The following is a 20,572-nucleotide window of genomic DNA, read 5'->3' on the forward strand; positions in this document are numbered from 1 at the left end:
ATACTTCTGAAAAGTAACTTCAATAAATTCTTTCTAATTCTAATGGTTCAAGATCTTTTTTATTCTGAACTGAGATATTAAAATTTTTTTAACATTTCTACATAATAGAAACAAGAAGAGTCAGTGTAAAATCATGTATAATACTTGCTTTTTAACAAATACATACACATATATTATTCTACATTTTACTTTCAAAACTGTCTTACTTTTTTATCTTTCATTATTCATTGTTTTCAAATGTACATTTTTAATGCTACAGTGGCCTCTTCCTCTGCCTTCTCTTTCTTTACCTTCTGAGTAATTGTTTCTAACTTTTTTCTCTCCAGTCTTTCTGCGTTATTAAAAATTCACAGAAGGGAGTGGGGGAGGAGCCTTTCAACAAATCAGCATAGTTAACCAAAACAAATCCAAAATGTTATATCTCTTTGTGTCCATCACCTCTCTTTTAAGAAGGAGATAGCATCCTTCATCATATATCCTATGGATTCAAGGTTAGTCCTTGCATTGATCAGAGTTTTTAAAAGTTTTTTAAAGTTGTTTTTCTTCAACACATTGCTATCCTTGTTTTCCTGGTTCTGTTTACATCATTCAGTATCACTTCATAATACTACATAGCAGGGCTTCTTAAACTTTTTCCACTCATGATCCCTTTTCAACCAAGAAATTTTTTTATGACCCTGGATGTATAGGTATCTAAAATAGGTACAGAAACTAAACATTTATACTGATAATAAATCATAATTTTTCATCCCCCACATTCAGGTATAAGACCCCCATATAGGGTTTTGAGGCACAGTTCAAGAAGTTGAGCTATATAGGATTCTTGGAAATCATCATTTTCATTATTTCTTCTAACACAATAATATTCTATTGCATTCTTATACCACATTTTATTTGGCTTCTCTTCCCTCCCCCACCCCCCTTTATTGATTCTGGATGTTTTTTCTTTGTTATATACTTTTAATCTCCTCTCCATTCATTTTTAAAGTAATAAGCCATTTACTAATTACTTACTATATGCCAGGCACTGAACTAAAGATAGGATATGAAGAAAGATCACATTCTAAAATGACTCTAAGGGAGACAATATGAAAAAGATAAATATAGTGTAAATGGAAAATAAACTCAGTGGACAGGCATGGGGAAGTGGAGAGGAAAGACAGGACCAAAAGTTACTATTTATTCTGCCTAGAAGGGTGAAATGAGGTGAGAGAGCATCCCATTAACGGAGACTCAGAAGTGTTCAGACAGGTAGGAGGCAAAACCAGGAAAAAGCAATTTCACGAATAGGAAAAAGTTTCCCAGAACAGAGGATGGCTGACAATTTCAGAGCCTGGAAAGGCATCAAGAAGTATTGAGCAAAGATCATTGAATTTGGCAGTAGAGATCATTGGTGAGAAGAAAGGAAGTGGAAGCACTAAGTATAGATAGCTTTCTCAAAGAGTTTAGACAAGAATAGGAGGAAAAATATAGGGCAATAGCTAACTATAGGGCTGGGGTGTTTTTTTTGTTGTTTTTTGTTTTTGTTTTTTGAGGTTTGGGGAAACATAGACATATTTGTAAGCACCAGGAAAATAGCTGGATGTCAAGGAGAGATTGAAGATAAATTAGAGAATAGGGATGATAATGTGTCTAATATGCTAGAGAAAGTGGGATGGAATGGGACAAAGGTATATGTAGTGAGGTTTTTCCAGGAGACATTTCCTATATGAAGAAATAGAAGACATAATTCCTATCCTCATGAAATCTATTGTCTAATAAGCTTTGCAATAAATAAAAAATAAGGGCAATATCACATAAAACCATACTAGCATATACTATTATTGCTATTATTGCTATAGAATTAAGATATGCTTACATTTCATTCATGTATGAGCATAAATTCTATTGTATTTTCTTTAAGGTATTATATTCAATTTCTTAGGTATAAGCATAGAAATTCAGATTAGTTACCAAATACTTTCTTCTCCATTTCTTTTTGTAGGTATTACAAGACTAGATGATCAGATCTTCCTTAATAGGAATCCTGGTGTTCCTTCAGTGGTCAAATTCCATCCCTTCACTCCTTGCATAGCTGTAGCTGATAAAGACAGCATTTGGTAAGAGTTATGGTAACTACTCTCCTGACGTTATCAAATGTTAACTAAAATATTAACTTCTTCATGATTTAATTGCTGATTTAAATGCTGATCCTTCAGCATTTGAAGGATGCTGAAGTGTTGTATACTCTACCCACATCTCTGAATGTAGGGCTTTTTTGTTTTATTCCAAACAGGGAGGTCTCAAAAATTGACTATGAGATACCCTTCATTACTTTTCTAATCTCTTGAAGGTTGAAAGCATCCTTTCTGTAGCTCTTGACTACTGTTAAATTATAAAGGGATGAAGTCTCAAAGTAATAATTGTAGGTTAATGGACAGTGAATCAGATGTTACATTTTTGACGTGTTATTTTTATACTGTATATAAAGATAAAGTGATTTCCTGATTTTAGTGTGCATATAATAGTCTCATCAAAACTAAATTTGTAACGGAAAGACTTGTAACGGAGATTTAATCTTATTACTTCCTCTGCAAAAGCAAGCAATGTTATGAAAAGTCATTAATTAAAAACAAACAAACAAACATTCAAATTCTCTAAGGAGAAAAACAAGTTTAATGTGTAATAAGTATAAACCTTTATAATTGAGAAGGTACTGATTTAATAGAGATTTCATTGTACTGCTAATAAAACAGATACAGTTCTCATTTTCATTTCCTATTTTATCCTTAAACTCTTCAAGTTTTTGGGACTGGGAAAAAGGGGAAAAGTTGGACTACTTTCACAATGGAAATCCTCGCTATACAAGAGTCACTGCCATGGAGTATCTGAATGGCCAGGATTGTTCGTTGCTACTGACAGCCACAGGTAAGCTGCATTCCACTTGGTCAAAGAAATGGGAGCAGGGGGAAGTATTACATCAGGAACATTAACAAGTAGACTTGGGATCCTGAGACTCCTGAGCTAAAATGGTAGCCATGCTTGCTATTTCAGGATACTTTTTGTCCTATTTATATTTATTCTCTTCCTAATGAAAAAAAGATCTTTAATTGGAGGTGATCATCATAAAATGCCACAGAATTATGAGGGAAATTATAAGGGAAACCTTAATATCAAATATCATTTAAAAGCAGAAACAGCCTGTATATTTTAATTGCCCTGGGATTGAAATATTATAAGACTTTCCTCGGGACAGGTAGATGGCACAGTTGACAGAGTGCTAGACCTGGAGTCAGGAAGATTTCCCTTCCTAAGTTCAAATCTAGCTCCAGACCCTTACTAGCTGTGTGACCCTGATCAAGTCACTTAACCTTATTTGCCTTAGTTCTTCATTTGTTAAATGAGCTAAAAAGTTGGAATGGCAAATCACTCCAGTATCTTTGCCAAGAAAACCCCAAAGAGGGAATGGAGAGTTGGACACGACTGAAATGACTGAGCAAGAAGACTTTCCCCAATAGTATGTTTCTGCTGAACCATCAATATCAGTTTATGTCATCACCCAGAAATAGAAAGTACAGCTTCATTTGAATTTTATTAGTCCTTCATGAATAGTCCTCTATACTGGATTGGAGGGGGAATTGCTTGCAGACGAAAAGACCGAGAAGGTTGTGAGCAGATTCAACATAATGAAATGTCAGTAGGTATAAAGAGAAATGTATACTCTTTCCATGCTACCGGATTAAGCTACTGGCTAGACGAGATGAATAAGTATTTGTTTATGGGGATGATTTCAGCATTAGAAACTGTAAGAGTAGAAGAAGTTCTTGTTCCTGAGAAAAGAAACGAAAACACAAGAGTAATACAAGCAAAAAAAAAAAAAAGAGGTGAAATCTGGGAAAATGTTTACTTTCAGTGGAAATAAAATTCAAGGAAAAAAAAGCAGCTGCAGAGAAAAAGCATGAAACGAAGATTATATGAAGTCAGAAAATATTTCATACCTCAGATAAGAAAAGTGTGAGACAATAATACCGAAAATTATAAAGAAGTACTGGAAAAAACAACCAAGGATCAAATAATGGAGAAGTTTTTATTGACCCTGACAAGGGTTATTGATGTAAAATGTCATATAGAATCTTAACTGAAGAATTGGAAAGGGATTGAGGAAGACATTTAAGAAGATGAATTAAAATCAGGTTGGCATGGATGACATACTCTGGCACACTAACAGAAGACATTTTTTTCTATCAAAGTTCACAGAGCAAAGAAATTAAAAAGAAATCAAGGACAAGACACAAAAGGTAATCTATTTTAATTTTTCTCAGAGAAACATAAGATGCTTAATTTACTCACATTTTAAGTTAAAAACTGAACCATTTCAGTAAGCATTCATTGAGCAGCACTATTTAGTAACTAAGAAAGATACAGAAGATAATGGTCCCTGACCTCAAGGAATTTCTAGTGGTAGAATTGACTATACACAACTAATTAATACCAAACATAACCTGATAAGAATAATAACTAGCCAACGAACCCTTATAGCTAACACTTCCAGCTTTGCAAGACCCTTAACAAATGTGCATGAGAGAAACAATTTAGTGCCATGAGTACTATAAGAGTTTGAAAGGGAAAAAAATAATTTCTAACTGGAATTATCAGGAAAATTTCATGAGAAAAGATAACTTTTAAAAATATCTTAAAGAATAGGTAGGATTTAACACATAGAGATGGAAATAGGGAATTTCTGGCATGAGAAACAATGGATTAGAGATGAGAAAGTATGAGACATACTCATGGAATTTGTTAAATTCCATTTTTACCTAAGTAGAGAGTAGATGAAGCTGCATGATTTGAAATAAGATAGAAAGGTAAACTGAAACTTAACTAGGGAGATGTGAATATCTGGACAAAGAGTTTCCACTTTATCCAGAAGCCATTGATTCTTTGTGAGCAAGGAAGTCTCATCATCATCACATATATTGGGAAAGTTAACCTATTAGTGTTTGATTAAGGATAGATTAGAGCAGAGAAACCACTTAATAGATCACTGAAATAGTTCCAAAAAAAAGTATTGAAGGATGGAGGGAGAGGAAACAAACTACATTTCTGAGGATACATTTTTAGAAGAATAGTGGTACTATTAACAGAAATCACTAAGTCAAAAGAAGGCACAGATTTAGGAAGATGATGAGGTAGGATTCTATTCCACAGGTGTTTATTAAATATAAGCACTAACCCAGAGAAAGACCAAAGACAAAACCAAAATATTCTGTCCCTCAAGGAATCTTAATTCTCCTGGAAAGGTATAACATTACATTATGAGGCATATTGAAAAATAAGAAATAACTACTAATTAAGAGGGATCTCACGAAATAAGTATTTTGACAGGTAGAGCTGAGGTAGTAGTTCAATCTAGGTACAGGAGACAGTTTATGGAAACATACAGGAACTTTTAGCACAGAGCATGTGAAAGGGAATAACATCAGATACATCAGGAAAAGTAAACTGAGGCCAGATTATAGGATGCCTTAAATGCCAGACTGACAATTTTTTATTTTATACTAGTGGCAAGAAAGTCATTTAATGTTGTTTTTAAGAGTAACATGATCAGATTTGTCTTATTTTGATAGTATATGAATAATAGAAACAGAAAGACCAATTATGAAGCTTTTTACAATAGTACTACAGGGAGAGAAGGGTGGTGGCCATGGAAGAGAAGAGAAGGAAGGGGAGAACATTGTGGAGTTGCAATTGTAAATAAAGTGTGAGGAAGAGGGAATATTCAAGATTACAAACCTGGTTGACTAGAAAATAGTGATGTCTCATAAAAAATAAGGAAGTTTGGAAGAGAAGAGGTTTTGGGTGCAAAGATGATGAGTTCTGTTTTGGACATGTTGAGATTCAGATGTAAACTTTGGTGATTTTGTTGTGAATATTTAGAGAAAAAAGGAATCCATTAAGAGATTTTGGGAATGAGAACAAAATGGGATGGAGGTAAAACTACCTTTTTTTACCAATTTGGACTATGTGCTTCATAATATATTGGATAGTTAAACAGTAACTCAAATTCGTTGCTCTTCAGTTTCCTAAAAACCTTTTAAGGCTCTGCCATGAAATCTTTAGCCACAATAGTCTATTACCATAAGAGAACTTTTTCTCTGGACTATAACAAGCATGATCAGAACAATTTCACCTCATAATCAGCTTGAGGTTACATTTTGAAGTTTTCCTATTCCTGCTATAGGAACTGAAAGTGATTATTACAAAGAGCTGGTTAGAGAAAATGATCAGTCAAGTCAACAAGCATTTATTAAATGCCTCCTATGTGCCAGACACAGTGGTATGTAGGGATACAGAGAAATGTAGAAACAGTCCTGTCCCCCCAAAGAAATTCACATGCCGAAGAGGAAAGACAATATGCAAATGACTAGGTACATACATGATATATAGAGGATAAATTGGAGGTAATCTCAGAGAAAAGCTACTAACACTAAAGGAGAATGAGAAAGGCCTCTTGCAAAAGATGTAATTTGATCTGAGTCTTGAAGGAAGCCAGGAAGCAAAAGTGATGAAAGAGTAATCTAGGCCTTGGGACAGCCTAAGAAAAGGCACAAAATCAAGAGATTGGTTCCTATGAAAGGAAAAGCAAGAAAGCCAATGTCCCTGGATTGTAAAGTATATGAAGGTGATAAAGTGTAAGAAGTCTAGAATAGTGAGGATTCTGGGAAGATGGCAGAATAGGTCAGCAAATTTCAAGCTCTCTAGATTTCCCCCACAAACAGAACAAATTTGTGCCTCAGAGTGAATATGGACTGGTGAAAAATCAAGAAGACTTGGGCCACAACAGGAGTCCTCCTGCCATAATTCAAGAAAATCCAAAGAAAGATCAGAGGCTGAGGATTAATCATTATGAAGACTAGCTGGGTTTGACTGGAGCCTCAACAGGAATCACAGAAACTATCACCTCTCCTACACCATGAGGAGTCAGGAGTTTGAGTCTGGGAAGTCTGAGGGAGGGAACTTTGACTAATTAGGAACACCAGGCTCAGTGGTGTTGCAGAGGTGTAGCCCTAGGCAAAAAGGAACCAGCACACTCATGAGTGCAGAGGCAATGAGGCAGGGTTGCTGCTGACTGCCAGTACTTGCAGGAGGTGGGAGCTCTTGGTTTGGGGTTCCAGATCAGAGGGAAGAGCTGAGATAAAAAAGGCACCATCCTCCCCACCCCACAATTGGAGGCCAAAGAAGAAAGAACCAAATCATAGAAACCTACTATAGAAATAGGAGTTCATTCATCTTCAGAGGACAATGAAGTAAAAAAGCTTCTTTTACCCCAATGTTAAATGGCTCCCTCCCCAGGGAGAATTTGTAGACAAATTCAAAAAAGAATTTAAAAATTAAAAGAGAGACATTAAAAAAAAAAAAAAAGACCATCATAGAAAAATAAGATTATGAAAAAAAAGTTAACCAACTAGAAAAGAAGATACACAATCTTAAAAATGAAATTAACTCTTTGGAAATTAGAATTGGGCAAGGAGAAGTCAGTGTAACTACAAGAAACCAAAAAATAACAAAACAGAATATAAAGAATGAAAAAGTAGAACAGAATGTGGAACAACATAAGAAAAACAACAGATCAGGAGAAAACATCAAGAAGAAAAAAAATATAAGAATAATTGAAAACTGGTACCAAAAAAAAGAAAATTGTCCTGGAGTGATAGAGCAGGTAGGGAAAGGAGAAATAGAAAAAGTCCATTGATCTCTACTGATCACCACCTCAAAGTGATCCCTTGTAGAAAACACAAAGGAATATATTATTACCAAAATTTCAAAAAAACCCAGAATCAAAGAGAAAATTTTGCAAAAAATAAGGGAAAAAAGGCAATTCAAATACACTGGAGCTGCAATTAGAATTATACAGGACATATCAGCAGCCACAATAAAAGACTACAGGTCCTGGAATCTTACATACCAGCAATCAAAAGGCCTGTGGCCAAAAATATCATCCAGCAAAATTATTCATAATATTGAGTTAAAAAAATAGACATTCAACAAACTTGCAGATTTTCAGGACTTTCTTTCAGCAAAACTTGAACTCAATAGAAAATTTAACCTATAAGAACCAATATCAAAAATCAATTTCAAGGAACTTAACATGGACAAATTGTTTGTGTGTTTTACATGGAAATGTATACCATATATTGATATCTACTGGTTGGATAACTTAAAAGAAAGATTAGGGCAGATGAGTATGATCTGTCTCTAAAAAGCAAAGCCACCTAAAAAAAAAAGTAAAAATAATAATTATGTTAAGTAAATGAGGTGCAGAGAAAGAATAGATACAGAAGCATTAGAGTGGGAAGGAGGAAGTTCTGAAAACCTACTCACTAATCATGAAAAGGTTAAATAGGCAACACTACATATATATCATGAAAGATATAGCAGCCTCCTTCTAGACAGAAATAAGGCAGGGGAGATGAATGGAGGAAGAAGCAAAGCGTGAAGGAGAAAACAAGAGAGAGATCCATGAATGAAGGGAGGTTAAGTAATAGCAAGGCAAGTTAAGAAGCAGAATTAAAGCAGAAGAGTTAGCAGGGATAGGAAAGAAGAGATATACACAAACACTATAACAAGGATCAGGAATAGAATTTATTTAAAAAAAAAAAAAAGTTGGGCCAATAATCATTGATCTTAGGCAAACATTCAATCAAGAGCGAAATCTACAATACATGTCAACCATACTAATATTGTTTTAGAGGCATTTTATATATGGATAATTGTGTGTGTAATATGTCTGACTATATGTAGATATATAGGCATGTTGCTCTATGTATGTATGTATATAACTGTATGTATATGAGTGCATCTGTGGGTTGATAAGAATGTTTACATATAAATGTGTATGAGTATGTATGTATATGTGTGTGTACATATCTATATATGCATATAGCATATATCTGTGCTTAACTCTAGCCATGGGGGAAGTGGGAACGATGAAAGGGGGGGAAAAAATAAGGTTAAAAAAGTGCACAGCAGAGAATAAAAGAATAACCCAGAAGGAAGCAAAAAAAAAAAAAAAAAAGATGGACATTCATGAATATAATTTCTTCTCCCTATATATAGCCTTTCTTGAACTGATAATTTATTGTTATACATTTTGAATCCTCCTTGATGTTCTGCTTGACACTTGACAATGTTCTAATTTGCTTTGTTTTCCTTTTCTGTTTTTCTTTTTCTTATTCTGTATCAATTAAAAAAAAAAAAGAAGACTAGAATAATAGGAAGGGGCTAGCTTGTGGTGGGTTTTAAAAACAAAGCATTTTACATTTGATGTTGGAGATAATGGAGTCACTGGAATTTATTCTTAGGGCAGGGGTGACAAGTGTGGAGCATTAAGAGTGAAGAATAAGATAAAACCTGTGCTTTAAGATTACTGGCAGTTGAGTATGAGACTAGATTGGAGTAGGGAGAGACTCTAAACAGCAAGAGAAAAGTGGACATATATAAGAAATATTGGGAAGGTAGAAATGCCAGGATTTGGCAGCAACAAATTCAGTGTGTTGGAGGAATGAAAATGAGAAATCCAAGATGTCACCTAGTTGTGAGCCTAGATGACCAAAAGAATGGTAGTAACACTGACAGCAATAGGGAAGTTAGGAGGGTAACCTAAGGGCAAAGATAATTATTTCTATTTTGGACATATTGCGTTTAAGATGTTTCACGGGATATCAGTTCAAGATATTCAGTGATCAGGTAGAGATATATGAATGGAGGTTGGGAGAGAAGCGTAATGAGATAAGTAGATCTGAGAATCATTGCATAGAAATGATCATTGAATACATGAGAGCTCATGAGAACCCTACCTGAGATAATAGAGAAAAGGAAAAGAAAACCCATGACAGAACCTTGGGAGACATGTGTAGTCAGTCACTATGACTCAGATGAAGATCTAGCAAAGAAAATTGAAGATCTAGCAAAGAAATCAGATGGATAAGAGGAGAATCAGAAGAGAACACTATCAAGACAAGGAGAAAATATAGCAGGTTTCTGAGAGGTCAAAAAAAGAATAAAAATCAAGAGAAGGCCTTTAGATTTGGCAAATAAGAAGTGACTAAAGAAAGCAGTTTCAATTGAATGATGAGGTGAGAACTTCAACTAACAAAGGTGTAGAAGAAAGAACAGATTGTAGAAGCACTGAGTATAGATGACTTTTTCAAGACTTAGCAAAAACTGGAGAAAAAAAGACAAGGATATTCAGATAAAGTGAGGGTTTTTCCATTTATTGTTTTCAAGAGTGAAGGAGACATGGGCATATTTTTAGTTATCAGGGAAGCAGCCAGTGAGCAGGAAGTAATTGAAGATAGAGAATGGGGATCATAGTAGGTGCAGTCTGCTGGAGAAGCTGAGATAGAATGAGATCACTCAGGCATATAGAGAGTTTTGGCAAAGAGGAGGACTATCTCCAAATGAGAGACATCAGCAAAAGAGGTCATCTGCTTGACTGAAATGAAAGAAGAGGAAACCCATGGCAAATGGTCTCAAGTTTATCAGTTTGAAAATCTAACCTTTTTTTTTAACTGAGAAGATAGGGGGAGGCATGTCATAGGAAATTTGAGAAGGAATAGAACAAAATAAAATAAAAAGGAGAACAAATTGGTTAGGAAGGCATAAAATAATTGCCTTTTGTTATATTGGCATCCCAGTTGATATTATATAGCATAAATTTATAATGGACACAGCGTATTGTGCCTTTCTCCAATTTCATTCCATAGTTCATGAAATATGAGCAAAAGAGTAAAGAATGGAGTAAAACAGGTTTGGGACTTAGCAAGACATGATCAATAACAGGATAAGAGGTCGAAGGTCTTGAATATAGAGTATAATGTAGAATTAAATTGATCAAGAGTTCAATGTAGAGAAGAGACAGTCACATCAGCAAAAGTGTATTTTAGTGTAAGTGAGACTGGAATGTACCTTTAAAAATCAAGAAAGTACTTTCAAGAGGAGGACAGATTAATGGTAAGGTTGGAGAAAAAAAAAGACAGGATAAACTAAATGTTCTTGGCTGATGATGAAGAAAGTAAGGAGAGAAATTCAAATTGAAAGAGAAATTACTGAAAAGTTGAAACCAAGGAAAAGGGAAAGGGCATGAAGAAGATCAGGTTAAGATTGGATTGAGAATTTTTCATTTAGTTGAACAAAAATTTACTTTTAAAAGTGCCCACTGCATAAACTATTTTTTTCCCTAAGTATGAAGTAAGCTACAATCTGTGGATCCCTTGGACAGTTCAAGGTACTGAAATCACCAAGGGTTTGGTGAAGAAACTAATGAGCTCTGAATAATGCAAATACAAAAAAAGAGAAAAATGAGTCAAAATAAATAGATGAGAAACTGAAAGAAATACACACATATCAGGTTTTGTTTTGTTTTTTCAGTGTTCTATTTGGCATTAAAAGCTGGCTGTCAGACTTAGACCATGGCAGACATTCCCCTTACTCCTCTGGTGGGCTTCTATAAAAGTGAGATTGATGAGGTTTAGAGTGGTCTAGATCCCTGGTGATCTAGAGGTTAGTGGCTATAAGAGAGTTATTAAGAATCCCCTTTAAATAGGCCGCAGGTTTTAGGAGTGAAAAAATTCACTCATCCCCGAATATTGGTTGCAAAATGAAAGTTTATTGTTAGATAGAAATCAGTTTACCAAGAGACTATAGTGGCAGAACTATGGAAAATGGAGTTTTGCACTGAGACTGTAGCTCTCAGTGGACAGAAGGTCCTGGCAGAAAAGGGAACTACCAACATCCATCTGCAAAGACTTTATTTTAATTCATGGAAGCTTATTATATTGGGTGTCTTAGTCGGGGTTGGGAAGCCAGAACAGATCAGAACCACTGGAAGTTGGGCGGCCCAAGCAAGTCAGAATGGGGGCTGGGACAAGTCCGGATCTCTTATTGCAATTCAAAGGGATGCTTTTGACAGGATTTGTAATTGAATGTCTGGTATCCTGAAAAGACAGCTTGTCTGGGGAGGATATGCCTCAGTCAGGAGGGGCTGGGAATCTGAAAGGAATCACAGATCAATAGGAAATACAGTTTCTTAAAGGGACCACAACGCACCTCATTATAGTGACAAAGGTATGTCTTCACTTAACAAAATTCGTGAAGAATTGCATTTCTCTGCTTAGTAGACTTTGAGAACTGACAATAGTTTTCTCAGTTCAGTTTGTTAATCTTGACTGTCCAGCTGGTTTCAGTTGTTTCCATCATTGAAACTATAGTTTGTGTGTTCAGCATAATTAAACAATGGAGGAAGGGGATGTGAAAGGGCATCAAGATTTTTTTTTCCTTAGAAATGATTGTTAACTTTTTGTTAAGAAAAAATAAATCATAGAGGAGCAGAATAGACAAGGTGAAGAGCGTATTATTCAGAGTCTGGGCTTTATCATGGTTATTCTTACAGTTTGAAGAATTTTACACTTAGTACTTCAATACTAATAAGAAGGAAATAAATCACAGGTCCTGGAGAAGCTAAAATTGTTTCAAGGACCTGTTCAGTAGTTAGCTAGGTATGTTTGCCCATGAAAAGGAAAATAATAATGTACCCTCACATGCCCTTTGCTGCATGATTTTCTTTCTTCCTACCTGCCTGCCTTTGTTTCTTTTTTTTTTTCTTGGGGGGTGGGGAGGATCTGGGTTGCAAAAAGAAAAAAAGGAACAAATCAAGAAGTATAAGTCCATTTCTTTATCAGTCAGACTACCAAATGGGGCAACATATTCATTATTTTGCAGTTCATTTGCAGATCAAATGCAAATCAAATGTAGGTCATTTGATTTCCTCTCTCCCCCAAACTCCTGAATAGAGCCTGAAAGAGACAGTGTCTTTGACAGCTTTTTTTTTTTCTTTTCCAGATGACGGTGCCATCAGGGTGTGGAAAAATTTTGCAGATGTAGAAAAGAACCCTGAAATGGTGACTGCCTGGCAGGGGCTTTCAGACATGCTACCAACAACAAGAGGTATGTCTGCATCGAAATTTTTTTTAGAGCCTGAAGCATATCACCCAAGGATGCCTTTCCAGAGTTGGATGAAGTGATCCATATGGCTCCATTCCTCCTCCAGCCGTGTCTCTGTCAGTAGTGTCTAGTTCACTTTGGGATTTCCTGGTAACACAAAACTAACTTGGTTCTTTGTCAAAAGCACTATAGTATCTGATAAATATAACATAAGAGTGTTTTGGTGTGGTTTCTGTCAGTAGTGTCAGAATCTCAACCCTTCAGCATTGATGTACTTATTGCCTCTTTTATTGATATGTGGGAAGTTATATCATTGTCTTTGGTGTAGCTTAAAACTGAGATGGATGTTTCCTATGAGGAAATGTTGCCTGATTGATGATTAAGGCCAGAAGAGAAGAATCAGGCTTTTCCAGTTTTAGATTATGCTTTTTTTTGGTCACTCACAGATGCCTAACGTGTTGTGAACATTTCATTAGTACTTCAAAAGAGCAGTAATTTCAGCAATGTGGTTATTCCTTCCATTGATGAAGATGACAATCTCTTTATTCTTTATTAGATGGTTCCATGAGTTTCTCTGTCCAAATATATTCACCACTTACTAGCCAATTCTCTGATAATGAGTTCTCCAAACTTGACTAGATTGGACTTCAGACAGTAGTCTGTTATGTGACTTATACCCAAAGCCTTTCCTGTTTGGTAAGATCTTTCCCTTGGTTATGCTTCACTAGAACAGACTTTAAAAAGCCCAAACCATCTCCATGTGAGTGGAGGAGTCATAAGCCATTTTACAAATATTCATATCTAGATGTTCCCATTTTTAGAAAACAATCTTGGTACTACAAGAATGCAAAATGATTATCCTGGATGTATCCCTTTTTGCTCCCTTAGACCTAAAGAATAAGTTTACTGACCACTTGCCCAACTTGAACCAATAGGGAACACTATTCCTGTTCTGTGAATTTAGTCAGTGTGATTACAATTGTTTACTTTCACCATCACTTTGGATCACCTGTCTGTTTTGCACAGCTTTGCATTGCTGCATGTCGGCTCATTGCCTGTCTCCAGTTTGGGCATGAATTAGTCATTTCTAGTCTGCTTGCTATTCCCTTCAGGTTTAAAGATATAGAGGAACAACATAATTCTAGTCTGTTTTTCACCTAAAACTAGACTGGGAAGCTAAGATAAGAAAATAAAATGCTGTCAGTTCAGTTAGAAGGGGCTACAACAAAGTCTAGCATATGAGAACAATTGAAACTCTTGCTTTAGGATGTAAGTGATATTTTCTTTGCTTTCTTTGTTCAAAGAGTAAGGAATGTGTGCATTAGCAGCATTTCCTTTAGAACTTAAGACTAAAGCTATTATCTGTTAATAAGGTTTCATCTTCTAGATTAAAGTAATTGAAATCTGAGTGTTATTTCCTTTTTAAGATGATCTCTAGATTTAATCCTAGTTTTTAAAAAACATTGCCTAAAAAAACACCTTTTTCCTTTTCCCTCTCATTCTCTCTATTCATTTTTAATTTATTTCTGTAACCAGATTTGATATTTAGTCTTATCTTTAACATGTTTCCTTTGATGGCTTTCCTCTTTCAGGCATTGTTCTTGCATCTAATTAAAGGAATGCTTTTTTAGTAGATTCTCTCTTCTCTATTTTTGTGAAATCTTGATATTAAAGGGTGCTGATCTGACTTGTTCTTATGTCTGATAGGAAGAGCCAGATGCCAGGGGCCTTCTCAGTCAAGGGGAATCTTTCCAAAGTGTGCCTCATTGCAAATCAGAAAATGTTCACATCTATTATCTGATTCCTTATATCCACTCCCAATTCCAATATCCTTTGCAAAGAGATTTTAAAAGCATATTGGAGATAGTAATAGTCAAATATACTTGTTGAGGAACTTGAAACCAGCAGAAGTAATAGAGCAGAAAACTTGAATTGGCCTACTTAATTTCTAACTGCACAGGCTGGTTAACTTTTAAGATGCTATGAAGAAGTCCTTTTCAGACTTTTGATCCCACAATTTACCCTAACTCCATCTTAACCCTTTAGGTATTTGTACCATAGCCAAATGACCCTCATCTGTGTTGCAAGGTTAGAACAGAACTCCCTCCTGAAGAAGGTGAAAGGACTCAAAGAATACCTATATACATTCCAGTTTATAAGGAAGAACAAATAATTTCTAAAAGAAACTAAATCAGAATACTAGATAGCAGAATCAGTAGTCATAAGTGTCTTTAGAGCTTTAGGCTAGAATATGGTTATGTAGCTAATAAGGTAAAATTCAATAGGAATAAATATAAAAAGTCTTACCCATGGGTACAAAAAATCAACTTAAGCATATGATAGAGAAGGCATAATTAGATAGAAAATTAGACTGAGGCTCTTTTCAACAATGAGATGATCCAGGCCAGCTCCAATGAGCTACACCCAGGGAGAGGAACTATGTGTGGGGGGGAACTGAGTGTGGATCACAATATAACATTTTCACTCTTTCTTGTTATTTTTTGTTTGCATTTTATTGTCTTTCTCATTTCTTTTTCCTTTTTGATTTGATTTTTCTTGTAGAAAAGATAATTGTAATTGTAAGATAATTGTATAAGTTGTACAAATTGTATAAATATGTATGCATATTGGATTTAACATATGTTTTTACCATGTTTAAAAAATTAAAATAAACTAAATGAATAAATAAAAAGCAAAAACAAAGAAAGAAAAGAAAATTAGACTTGAAAAGATCTGAGAGCTTTATTGGACAGTAAGGTTGGCATAAAACAACAGTTCGATATAAGCCACAACAGCTAATGCAGAATTGGTTCTCATGAAGAGAAATGTATTTTCCAGGATTAGGAAAGTGATTTTATTTTATCCTCATTCTATTCTATTCTATCCTCATCAAACCCTCTAGATTACTATGTTTAGTTTTGGGAATTAAGGAGGACATTGATAAGTTCAAGAGAGGAAGAAACAGGATGGCATAGGACCTTAAATCTGTCATGAGAATCATTTGGAGGACCTTGGCATAATTAATCTGGAGAAGAGAATACCCATATTAGATATGATTGCTGTCTTCAAGTATTTGAAGGCTTGTCATAGAGAAAAAGAATCAAATTTGTTCTGTTCAATCTGTTTGCTCCTTGATCCTGGAGAGCAGAACCTGGAGTTGCAGATTTAGCCTTAATGTCAAGAAAATATTTCCTATCAACTAGAACAATCTAAAAGTGGAATACTTTGCCTTGAGAGATGATGGGTTTCCCTTCATTAGATGTCTCTAAACTGAAGCTAGATGACACTTATTGGTTATGTTATAATAGACATTCCTTTTATTCGTGGGTTGAACTATATGGATTTTGACTTGAATTCTCAAATCCTATGATAATGAGTTCTGTTTGAGTTTGAGATACCTTAGGGACATCCAATTCAAGATGTCCAGTAGTCAGTTTTTGATGCAAGAATGGTGCTCCAAAGAGAGATTAAAGCTAGATCTGGGAGTCATCTGCATAGAGTTGATAATTGAAGCAATGGGACTGATGAGGTTGCGAAATAAAAGAATATAGAGAGAAGAGGGCCCCCAATGAGGAATGTGATGTGGATGATAAACCAGAAAAAGAGGCTGAAGAGTGCTCAGTGAAGATAAAGATCCAGAAATGAAAAAATATCCAGGAGGAGAGGCTTGTCAAAAGTAGTCAGACAAGTCAAGAACTATTAAAATTGGAGGGGCAGGAGGTTAATTAGATTTTTACAAGTAAGAAACCATTAATAACTTACTAGAGTTCCATTGTAGTTGAATGATAAGGGCAAAAGCAAACTTCAATAGGTTAGAAGAAAGTGGGAAGAAAAGAAATGGAGATACCTGGGATAGATAGCTATTTTCAAGGATTTTGACTAGAAAAGGCAGGAGAGGTGCATGAGCTACTAGGGATAATCTGCTGTAGTGAGAATTTTTTGATGATAGGATAAACTTGGGCATGTTTGTAAACAGCAGTGAAAAAATGATTTATCAGGAAATACTAAAGACTAGTAAGAGACAGTATAGGCAAGTTAGAGCAGTTTTCTAGGCAGCTAGTAAGACATAATATCAAGGGTACATGTAGAGAAATTGTCAAGAAAGAAATCTAGTTCTTCATTATAACAGGGGTGAAAGAAAGTTTAAGGGAATGATACTGAGTTTCGGGTATCATGACAGTGTTAAAGAATTTATGGTCAATGACCTTGATTTTCTTGGAAAAAATTCAAAACTTCAGCTTGAGATATTTGAGGGGAGTGAAAAGTGAATGAGGACTTTGAGGACAGAAGAAAAAGTTTGTTAAGAACTGAAGAATAGAGGAGTAAAAGAATTGTAATACTGCAATGAAGGCTCAGATGAGTTTATGTAACATAAATTTGCAATAGACCCATGGTCCTGATTTGGAGCCTGTTTATTGTCTAGAGGAATGACATAGTTAGAATTGCAGTTAAGAAAAATTATCTTGGCAGCTATGTGAAAAATAGATTGGAGTGGGGAGACTTGAGGCTAGGAGACTAATTATGAGGCCAGAAACAGTGCAAACCTGAACCAAGTGGTGACTTTGCTTATAAAGAGAAGGGGTCAGAAAGGAAAGATGTTAGGATGGCAGGAATTTGTGCTTAATTGGCTGAGAGAATGAGGATAACAATGAAGTTACAAACTTGGGAAAAGAGATTGATGGTTGAGGGAAAGATCTTAGGGAAAAAGTAATAAGTTTGTCTTAAGACATGTTGGCTTTTGAGAGGTACTTTTTAAAAGTGACCTCCTCAATAAATCTAATGCTTTTTTCTAACTTGATATATATATATATATATTTTTTATGAAGTTCATCTAAGCCAGTAAGATCAAGTAACAGAGTTCCCATTAATATCTTACTTCTTGAAGAACCCAAGAATTCAGAGCAGGTTATAACTACTAAGAATTTCAGTTTTATGCCATTCATCCCTTTTTCATCCAAACAGTCCCACTCTCCCTTATCTTTCTGAAAATATGCCTATTATGTGAACAAAGAAGCAGAGCTTGATGTGGCAAAGTCATTGATGAGATGAGTAAGATTATCTAGGAATGTCATAGAGTAGGATAAAGTGCAGTGGCAGCCATGCCTAGAAGAACCATCTCTGCTCTTGGGCACCTTTCACACACTTTTCTCTTGTTGGGGGGTAGAGGTATGATAAATATATCAGAATAGGATTTTCCAAGAAAGGACAGACCTTTAAGGAACTTTACTAAAGTTCCAGGAATTAACTTTTCTGAAACACTGAAAAAAATCTTCTCAAGAAAGCTCTGCCTAGTCATTTTAGAAGGAGTAGAAAGAAGAATCATCTAGATTTCTGGAGATGGGGGATTCCTCACTGTCTCTGCCACTGTCTAGCTATATGTCCTCAGACAATTCACTTTACATCTCTGGCTCCCATTTTCTTTTGCAAAATTATGAGGAAACTGGATCAAATCCCTGGGATCCCTTGCAATTCTAATATTCCATGACTAATAGTGATGATAATACAATATTAAATCTTAGATTTGAATCTGAAAGATACTCTTCTTTTTTGCAGATGTAAATAAAGGGAATCAGACATCCAGAGATATTAAATGACCTAGCCACAATCACACAAACTGGAATTCAAACACAGAATCTCTGATTCCAAATCCAACACTTTACCTACTCTATCCTCTCACAGTCTCATGTTGCCTGTGTTCTGTAGAATACTTTCAGTTAATGAAAATAAATAAATGTAATTCAAATTGAATCACTGTAATCTGTAATAGTGATGCTCCCGTTTCCTTAGGTTCCAAAGGACAATAATATTAGCAACATTATTTTGTTCTATGTGCCACAAATTTCTTCCTCTCCTCCATCTAAATCCTTCTTTTGGTCCATCCATGAAGTTACAAGTCTTCACCTGTGATTTGATTGCTATGAGATTGTTGTGGTTCAGAAGGGACCCCAAAAAGTTGAGGTTGCAGACCAGTGCCATGAGGTATCTCAAAAGAATTTGCAGACTTAAACCCATATCCAAGTAAAGAGACTTTTGTAAAGTTTATTGTAATTGCAATGCCAATTGAAGCGGGCCAAGTTCCAAAAGAATTTATCAAGGAACCAAGAGAAAGAAGATAGATTTATAGAACAAAGTTAGACCAGAGCTTCATGTTACTTATTTGCTAATTTTATGGCTTACAGGGAAGTTTGAGGGGTGGTCTTTCACAATTGTCTCAGGAATTTAGTTATCACTGACCAACAGCTTATCTATCTAACACTCAGTAATGTTTATAGGACTTTTCTAAGGCCAGAAGACTTTAGAATCATTGACTGATTGTCAGAACAATAGCACTCTAAGGTCCGAAGGCCTTAGGATGACTAATATATCTTCCCTAAAGTCTAAGGGAAGAAATATTACTATATTCCTAGGCCAGAAGATTTTTACAACCATTGACAGAAAAAAGGAAAAGCTCCTTTCTGCTGTGTTTCCTCTAGAAGCTGTACCTCATCAAGATCACTGAGTTGTTATCCTAGGAAGAGATTAAGTGTCAGGAGTCAGAAAGATTCTACAGCTAGAGAGACACATGTTGTTTCCTCATGCACCCAGGATCTCACCATTATCAGCAAGTGTCCCCCTCCACAATCAAAACTCCTAGTCTTTCATCCCCTAGGTCTCACCTCTTCAAAGTCTCTTCTTCACCTCCCTCAGGATCTCCAGGCCCCCACCTCTCAGTACGTCACCCCTGCCCTGATCTTCATTTTCTCTTTCTCTCCAATTTTGACCCTTCATTGTCTTCCACACTCAGATCCCTTGTCCTCTTGCCTGTTAGCATATATACCTTGCCAAACTTCACCCTTGGATTACTCCCATCCTCTTTCTTCTCCCCTCCATTCATACAACCATGGTGATTACATTATAGATTCTTGTTATCCAACTTCAACTGGGCCCCCAGGGCAGTGAGGCAATTCCACCCATGCCTATTCCCTAGCTCTTTCCTTATCAAAACTTTTCCAAATCTTTTCTTCTCTCCTTCAGCAAAGTACCTCACTTCTTAACTTTACTGAAAATATTGAGGTTATTCAACACAAGCTCCTTCTTTCCCCTTTATCTTCATCTCAAAACCCTGAGGTTTCATTTCCTGCTCTTTTTGTATCCCTAGTAAGTAAAATACTTCTCACCCTTGCCAAGAGCTACCTACATGTGTCCTTGCACCCAGCCCTTGCCATCTTCTCTAGCCAATTGTAATGTCAATCATCCTCTGTCTAATCTTCAGTCTTGTCATAACTGTACAGCCCATCCTTTCAAAAAATTTTCAATAGATCAAAAGATGAAATTTTCATCCCCTTAAGCTATCATAAAATAAATACTATTTCTCTCAATTTATAATTTTGGTGTTACTTTCAACTCCTCACTCTCTTTCACTCATATATCTAGTCATTTGCCAAATCTTAAGGTTTCTACATCTACAACATCTCTCACGTGTAACCCCCTTTCTCTATTCTACTAGTATCTACTATTCTACCAAGTACCAGTTCAGGTCCTTATCATCTCTCACTTATTTCATTATTATTTCAATCTCCTAATTGCTCTTCTTACCTTAAATCTCTCCTCA

The 20,572-nt window shown here is 35.6% G+C and overlaps 1 protein-coding gene across 6 annotated transcripts in view; it reads left to right on the forward strand.

The window, feature by feature from the left end:
* The window catches only part of RPTOR (regulatory associated protein of MTOR complex 1), a 511,183-nt gene that overhangs the window by 449,538 nt on the left and 41,073 nt on the right, over window positions 1-20,572 (forward strand). For all 6 annotated transcript variants that reach the window (XM_031965593.1, XM_031965594.1, XM_031965596.1 and 3 more), the window contains 3 exons: window positions 1,985-2,099; window positions 2,783-2,907; window positions 12,880-12,984. In XM_031965593.1, the coding sequence (XP_031821453.1) occupies window positions 1,985-2,099; window positions 2,783-2,907; window positions 12,880-12,984 (345 nt within the window). The remainder of the gene's footprint in view (window positions 1-1,984; window positions 2,100-2,782; window positions 2,908-12,879; window positions 12,985-20,572) is intronic.

This window comes from Sarcophilus harrisii, chromosome 4 (genome assembly GCF_902635505.1).
Source record: "Sarcophilus harrisii chromosome 4, mSarHar1.11, whole genome shotgun sequence".
NCBI classification, from domain to species: Eukaryota; Metazoa; Chordata; class Mammalia; order Dasyuromorphia; family Dasyuridae; genus Sarcophilus; species Sarcophilus harrisii.